The following is an 8,425-nucleotide window of genomic DNA, read 5'->3' on the forward strand; positions in this document are numbered from 1 at the left end:
AGAAGGAATCTTTCGCCCTCTTATAGGCAATAGAAATGACAACCGTCCCCCCACTTATGCCTTAAAACTCGCCCATTCCCGATGAGAGCGTGCGTCATAGTCGGTTGGGTTACCCAAATCCCATTGATGAGAATCCCGTAATAAGTGGGCACAATCACTGTTTTGACAAGACGGGCCAAGGGGGCTCGACCTTGAAACACGAAACAAGGAGTGTGAAAAAGGTTCAAAATACTGAAGAGCCAAGTCTGGCGCTTTGCCGGAAAAAGTTGTCAGTAAAGACACTGCCTATTTTTTTATATTCTACCTTCGTGGCTAAGGGCTGTGTTATTTATACAGAGCCGGATATAGTTCTTTTATAAAGGAAAAGCTTATGTATGGCGCTCAAGGAGAGGAAACCGCCTTGCAATGCCGAAGACAATCCGCGTGCCAAACACGTCGTCATTGAAGACTGGTTCAGGGGCTACTGAGGGCGTCCTGGACTAAGGGGTCCTCGGGAGTCCGGTCTATTCAATATGGGCCAGACTGATAGGCTGTCATGATGAAGGAAGAAGGCCACCTCCCGTGTCCAGTTAGGACTCCTGTATGCGTGAACGGCAAGATTAAGTGTCCGGATATACTATTTCCTTTCTCTGTGAACCAACTCTGTACAACCCTAGGCCCCTCCGGTGTATATATAAACCGGAGGGCTTAGACCGAAGAGAGGATCATAACATTCATAGGCTAGACAATCTAGGGTTTAGCCACCCCGATCTCGAGGTAGATCAACTCTTGTAACCCATATACTCATCGAATACAATCAAGCAGGACGTAGGGTTTTACCTCCTTTAAGAGGGTCCGGACCTGGGTAAACATTGTGTCCCTTTGTCCATTGTTACCACTGATCCTCAGACATACGGCTCGGGCCCCCTACCCGAGATCTGCTGGTTTTGACACCTACAGTGACATTGGGGTAATCTATGCATAGGGGTTGATGCGCGTTTTCGTCCTACTTTCTCTGGTAGAAATCTTGGAGCACTCTTTGAAGTCCTTTGAGTTGGATTGGATATTATGAATCTGTAGTTGTTTGGTGCGTATCGTATAATTGACTCACGGATACTTGTGGTGACATTGGAGTATCTAGGTGACTTTAGAGTTGGTTGATGCGTATCATATGGTGTTATTTTAGTACAAACTCTAGGGATGTTTGTGACACTTATAGGAATAGCTCAGTAGATTGATCGGAGAGAATAACTTTGATTTGGTTTCATACCCTACAAACAATTTCATCTTATGCTCTCCGCTAGATAAGAACTTTGGTGTGATTCTTTGTCGCACGTTGAGGGATTGTTATATGATTCAATTATGTTAGCACTGTTGAGAGATTGTAGTAGTGAAAGTATGAACCTTATGCCTTGTTTTCAAGCATTGCAATACCATTTGTGCTCCGTTTTATCACTTGCTACCTTATTGTTTTTATATTTCAGATTACAAAAACCTATATCTACTATCCATACTACACTTGTATCACCATCTCTTCGCCGAACTAGTGCACCTATACAATTTACCATTGTATTGGGTGTGTTGGGGGACACAAGAGATTTCTTGTATTTGATTGCAAGGTTGTTTGAGAGAGACCATTTTCATCCTATGCGTCCCACGGATTGATAAACCTTAGGTCATCCACTTGAGGAAAAATTGCTACTGTTCTACAAAACTCTGCGCTTGGAGGCCCAACACGAGTCTATAAGAATAAGGTGCGTAGTAGACATCAGGGTGGGACCTGTTGGCTTAAGGCATGCAGGAACGTCGGAATTCGAGGTATCATGAACGAGCTTTTTTCGTCGACAAACATACTTCCCGGTCTGTTTTTATGGATCCTTCTAGATCTACGGGGTAGCCATTCACATGAGCATAGGGAATCTATACTCGAGCCTTCGACTTGGCCCCTGGAGGGATAGGTGAGGAATCACTCTTGATTTTCTATTTGGGCCTACAACTTCGCCAAAGCCGACTAGCATCCCTTTCCACTAAACATTTTTCGAACAAAGAAGACTACTAAACTAAAGGATGGAATTCTCTTTCCATGGTGAACTAGCCGTCCCATACCTTCATTTTGTCTCACATGTGTTGAACATTGTCTTTTCGGTTCTAATTTCACTGATGTAGGTAGGGTTGGGCGAGAAAGGGTCCCCTCTTGCCTATTACTAAGTGGGCCTCAATTCCACCAGGGTCTTACTAAGTGGGCCTTATGAATATTCAGACTATAAACAGTTCCGATGAACAGCCACTCACTTTTGACGGTTATATGATTCCCAAAGATGATCTAGAATTGAGTCAATTACGGTTATTAGAAGTTGACAATGGTGGTTGTACCAGCGAAACTCATCTACGTATGATTGTAACACCCGTTTGTACCTTCCTCATGTGTCAAATGTGATGTTGTACGTGGTTGTTCAAATCTTACCTCCATCTTGACAAACGAGAAAGAGGTTACTATGGTCAATGTAGTGAGATTCGTGGAACTAGTCATGCCTTTATGCCTACTCGTAGAAGCCGTGACTTTGAAATACAATAACAATCAAATAATGTTCAAAATTTAACCCGGGGAATAACAATCAAAATGCCATAGTTCCTGTGGCGTAAGTGACTCTGAGAGATTGTGTTTCTCTACTAATTTCATTTGACAATATGAAATTCTCAGTGTACGTCATGATGAATGAAAGTAGTGTTAGAATTAATTAATTATGATTAATTAATAAGGAATCTACTTTTGCCTAAACACTGTGCGGTTGCATAGCAAGGGACGTGTCTCTTTTAAACTGTTGCATCCCTGTAATTAGCAACCGACTTAGGGTATGACTGTTCGAATCGTCAAGTCTGTTCGACGCACCTCTTCCAGTCATATATAAATTGTACTCTTTCTACCAATCAATACAAGTTGATCTTTTCACTCAAAACAAGTAGCATAGCATTGACAAGTTGACTGATTGAACAAGATATTTAATTCCCAAAAAATATCAATAAGAGAGGCGATTCTAAAAAAAAAGTGTTTACTGACTGACGGAAACTGCGTACTGTTTCCATTTCCATGCACCTCTAAGCAATGATTACCGTCCCTCTACTTTTAAGTGTCCTTCATTCGCGCCATCTCCAGGCCAAACGAGACCAAGACCACAAATTGGCATTGCTTCTCTCAATGCAAGAATCGTTGATCAAGACAATTTACTATGAAAAAAACAACAAATAAAATCTAGTGCTCCCTCGATCCAAATTAATTGACACACTTAATACAACTTTAGTACTACAAAATTATACCAACAATTGTGCGTCAATTAATATGGATCAGAGGGAGTAACTTAATTTGCCCACATTACATAGTCAAGTCTATCTTAATCTGCCAACATTACATGGTCAAATCAAAGTTAACTTGCCCACATTACATAGTCAAGTACTCCATAGTACTTAATCTGCCCACATTACATAGTCAAATCTATCTTAATCTGCCCACATTACATATAATATAGTACTTGACACTAATCAAACCAGGATAAAGGCACCACTAACAACACACATCACTCCAGAAATAACAGCTTCACTGCATAACATTAAACACAAACCACCAACACGGTAACAGCAATTATCCATTAACTAAACCAAGCCATTACATCCTCCCTAGACCATGGCCGGGACAAGAGACCATGCGATGGTGACCTCCAGCTTACAAGAACCAACTTCAAGCATACGCATGCTTCTGGAGGCTTCCCTGGCTGTGAATGCTTTAGAATCTTCCTCAACAGTTTGATCCTTCAAACAATTTGCCATTGCCATGACAGAGACTCTCAGCATTCCATCAGCTTCGACAGACAAAACACAGCGTGAAAGCTGTATCGTGCCATCAGCTGCAACTGGCAGTTTATCGAAAGCAAGCAACTTGATTTCCATGTCACTGATACTGGCGGTACGGGCAGAAATTAGACCTCCAAAGCCTTCTGGCCATTCCCCATCGACAACTCTGACACTGATGGTGGCCTCCACAGATTCAGCCATGTCAGCCAATGTCAATTCCACTGTGCTAAGCTTGCTAGTTTCGACACGTTTAAACATGTACGATTCACGACAGCCAGAATCACGACAACTAACAACTAGATAGCTCAAAGCTCTATCCTCAGATTCAGTTTTGCCCTTCACTCGCAAGTCAACCTCAAAGAACACAGGATCCACAACCACAACAGCACGGGTAGGACCTGTCAGTGTCAGGTATCGATTCTGCATGCAAAATTTACAAAACAAATTATGTGTTATTTATCGAAAAATACAACTGGAACGACTGGATTGGAAGAAAACCAATATATGCTGACACCAAGGAACAATGCATCCATGGAGAAGTAATCCATTTATCAAGCTAAACTTATCAATAAGAGCTTGAAGTAAATATCTTTTGGTAGCAAACACTAAAAGGCAGACTTTGCCAAGACTGTAACAGCAAATAAGTTCGAATTGGGTCAGCAAGCATTGTTGATCTTCAAAACCCTCACGTTTTGAAGAACCAATTTAAACTAACAATATGTATATATACTAAAGCAAAAGGAGAGGCAAACATTGAACAGCATAATCAAAACATATACTAGGAAACTGTACACAGGATCCAAACGATTTAGAGACAAACAAATTTTTTTTGCTACGGGGTGCATATACTCTAAAGCAATTTTCTAAAGAGATTCATTTGCCAATAGATTGAAAACAGTGCTAAAACATTTGCAAGCAGAATTTCACAGGAGAACACAAGAAATTATCAAGTACAAAAAAAAAATAGAATACTGGTGACTGGTCTCAAACAAACTGGAGGAGGAAAGAGACTCGAGAATCTGCCTATCCGCTGTGGGGGCACATTGTCAAGGGCCGATTATTTTCATAGGGAAACAGTCAAGAGAGGGTAAAAAGTGCAGTCACTATTCCCCTATATCGGCCTGGAAGAAATTTACACAAACTTGACATTTGAAATGCACAGAGATTATACTCGAACCCGTAAGTCAACTCAAACAAAATTGAACACCATGCAAGCATACATGTGATTTCATGTCGTTGATTTCTTATGTGGCATCCTTTAAGAACTTAGAATTTTTTGCAGAAAAAGGAAAGGAATGATTCCCACTTACACTAGTATACTTATAATACTCCAAGGATTGATCATTTGGTATGATTTCTCATAACCATTGGCAATAGCTACTACTCCCTCCCTTCCGGTTTATAGGGCTCAATTCAAAAATCTCACCAACCAAGGTGAAACAATCAAACTGAGTAAAACGGAAAAACTAAAATTTCAAGATAAGCCCTATAAACCGGACGGGAGGTAGTACCATTTTTTTCGTGAAGCTATTTCCTAGTAACAATCAGGTTTACAATGGCTGGTTTAGAATCACCAAGCTTTCATGCATGGAACTTGGTAGCAATATCACGGACCCCCGCAAACTTATACTCCCTCCATTCCTAAATACAAGTCTTTTAGAGATGTCAATATGGATTACATACGGATGTATATAGAAGTAGTTTAGAGTGTAGATTCACTCAATTTGCTCCGTATGTAGTCCATATTGGTATCTCTAAAAAAACTTATATTTTAGGAACGGAAGGAGCATATCTGTATTGATATGAATTATTAACTGTAATCATAGTTCAGAGAAACCAAAAGCCACTGACGTTAACATATGCCAAGGGTATGTGTATTTCATCTCCGCAAAGCCTAAAATAAGTAATTTAAATCTCTAATATCATCATATATCTCCCAATAGCCCGGTACATTTGTATATTATTTGAAGTCATGTGAAAACCAGAACAAATAGTGTTCACAGAGGTAACATAGGCACCAAATAACAGTAGAGAGTAATTTCATCATATATCTCTCCCAATAGCCCAGTACATTTGTATATAATTTGAAGTCATGTGAATACCAGAACAAATAGTGTTCACAGAGGTAACATAGGCACCAAATAACTGTGAGACGAATATACAAACCTCACTGTCGATGGTTTGGCAGTTATCCCTTTGACGGCCAAAGATAATGTTGCGATTGTGATCCAACGAGTCGCGTGCGGCAACGATACCAAAGACATCCAGTGGCCACCCCAATTCCTCTGTGATGGCTGCAACTTGGACCGAAAAGACCTGCAGAGTTCGGATAGGGTACACATCTTGCGGAGGCTTCCCGTCCGTGTAAAGCATGGGTTGAATAAGCGCTGCAGATTGATGTCAATCGATCAAGACTATTTGGTTAGATATTTCCAAGAGCAATTGATCAGAAGGTAGATAGGGGGAAGATTTGGGTTTGCTTACTGATATCCTCCCATTTACCGAAGGAGCCAGCCCAATGAAGATCCCAGAATTCACGGTAGTCCTTGGCTTGTTCGTCCAGCCAGTCGGTAGGATCTTTTGGCTCCAGCTTCATGGCCTCCACATTTTCAGCCATCCACTGGTCCGAGATCCTGATTGCCTCGGGATCTCCCGTGGCGATCCACTTGATCACGGCGTCCAGCTCCCCCTTCCGATCCTGGTTCCTGTGCGTCTCCTCCCCCTTGGCTCTGTACATGGCTGCCGCCGCGACGTCTTCCTCGGTCATCGTCTTGGTCTTATAATGGGGGCCCTCCCCGCTCTTCACTCCCACAAGCTTGGCAATCTTTGCGTTTAGAATCTTTTTTGTCCTCGCCAGATTCGATTTCGCTGTACTGATCGACTCCACTGCCCCCTCTTGGATGTCGCTCTCCTCAACCGGATCCTCCGCCGCCGCCGCCGCCTTCTTCGAGCCTACTCCCGCCGCCGTCTTCCTTTTCTTCATTTCGCCGCAGGAACCACTCTCCCTTCTCTCCGCCTCCTCCTCCGCTTCCTCCTCCTCCAAGAACGCCTCCATCCTATCAGCCCAGTAAAGCTCAATGTAAGAATCGATTTCCGCCTGCGTCTCCGCCATCGCCGCTCTCCTTACGGAAGAAAAGCCTAGATCGCTTTCTCTGGGTGGGGGATTTGGGGATAGGGCCAGGTTGGGGGTTCGGGGTTGGGCAATATATGCCGGGTATTCGGTTGGGCTTCTCTGGCCAGCCGCCTACTTGGGTCGATTTGGATCCGAAAGCCCAATGGCCGCCCCGTTTTTCTTCTTTTGACATTATACACCGCCTCTTCTTTACTCTCCCCTCAAAAAATATCTACTCCATCATTTACTTAAAATAATAATAATAATATACACCGCCTCTTTTTGCAGGGAGACTTTCAATCCATTCATCAACTGCCATGGCAATATAAAAAATGCCAGAAATAATAAAAATTACATCCAGGCCCGTAGGCTACCTAGCAACGATTAGAAACACTGAATCGAGCCGAAGGCGTGCTGTCACCATTGTCCCTACCTCACCCGAGTCGGGCAAAACTTGTTGTCCTCCCTCAGTTACGGAGTAGGAACCCTTCATCGGCAAGGCCCGAGATCCACCGCGCCTCCATAGCACTAAGGCCTCCGGAGACGAGGCGCATCGATGGCGGCGCCGATGGGAGGCGAAGAAGCCATAGTTCCCTAGGCAGTCATGAGAAAAGGCCAAGAGATATGCTCATTACACCACCTCTTTATTCATTTGCGATCAATGTTGCATCCTTTAGAAGCAATAGGGTAATAGCTGGTGGTGCATCAGCGTTGATGATTTTGCTAAGATAGCACGCTCATGAGCTACAAAGTTTGCCTCTCTATAATAGTGTTCTAGATAATATGTAGGAACTCAAATATGATAATAGTCAGCAAAATCGATTGCCCCAGTTCCTACAAATATGCTACCTTCATTCATAGCTTCTATGGCTTCCATACTATTTGAGTTAATGATCAGTTGATTGCATCCAATAGATCGGCCAAGTTCTACGCCATATTTAAGAGTTGTAAGTTCTATTGATAAAATGTTGATACGTCTTAAATGTATCTACTTTTTTAGGCATGTTTGCTTGTTTTGCTCTCTAACTTGCGTAATTTTGAATAAAACTAATTCAGACTGGCGTTATTTTCAACACAACTTCCTCATGGAGTTATTTTGTGCAAAAATAAAGTATTCGGATTTTTTGGGAAAATACCCAAATTACCTTCGGATGAAAAATTCGGGGGGGGGGGGGGGGGGGGGGGGGGGCACCAGGTGCCCACATGGGCAGGGTGCAAGGCCCCCAGTTTACCACCTTATGCCCTCCCTTGGCATATAATTATCTTCCATCCTGAAACCCTTAACAATTTCTCTTTTAGGATTTTTCATGACACGAAGCTGTCGCCACCTTGTATTTGGCACTATATACACTAACAAGATCGATGAGTTCGTACGCCGCATGGCACACCCGTCAATCCGTCATTGAACAACGCTAAAGCAATGTAATGTTTAGACTTGAAAAGCTAATTGAATTGGACTATACAAACTGATTAATTACAATACACTGT

General features: G+C 42.6%; 1 protein-coding gene across 1 annotated transcript; it reads right to left on the reverse strand.

Annotated features, from left to right (window-relative positions):
- Window positions 1-3,368: 3,368 nt before the first annotated feature.
- On the reverse strand, window positions 3,369-7,002 carry LOC123180094 (uncharacterized). The gene is made up of 3 exons (XM_044592054.1): window positions 6,310-7,002; window positions 5,992-6,212; window positions 3,369-4,245 (listed from the first exon to the last, which is right to left on the reverse strand). Exons 1-3 carry the CDS (start codon window positions 6,935-6,937, stop codon window positions 3,652-3,654), a joined length of 1,443 nt encoding a protein of 480 aa, XP_044447989.1. The 5' UTR covers window positions 6,938-7,002; the 3' UTR covers window positions 3,369-3,651.
- Window positions 7,003-8,425: the final 1,423 nt, after the last annotated feature.

Source organism: Triticum aestivum, chromosome 1D (assembly GCF_018294505.1).
Source record: "Triticum aestivum cultivar Chinese Spring chromosome 1D, IWGSC CS RefSeq v2.1, whole genome shotgun sequence".
NCBI lineage: Eukaryota > Viridiplantae > Streptophyta > Magnoliopsida > Poales > Poaceae > Triticum > Triticum aestivum.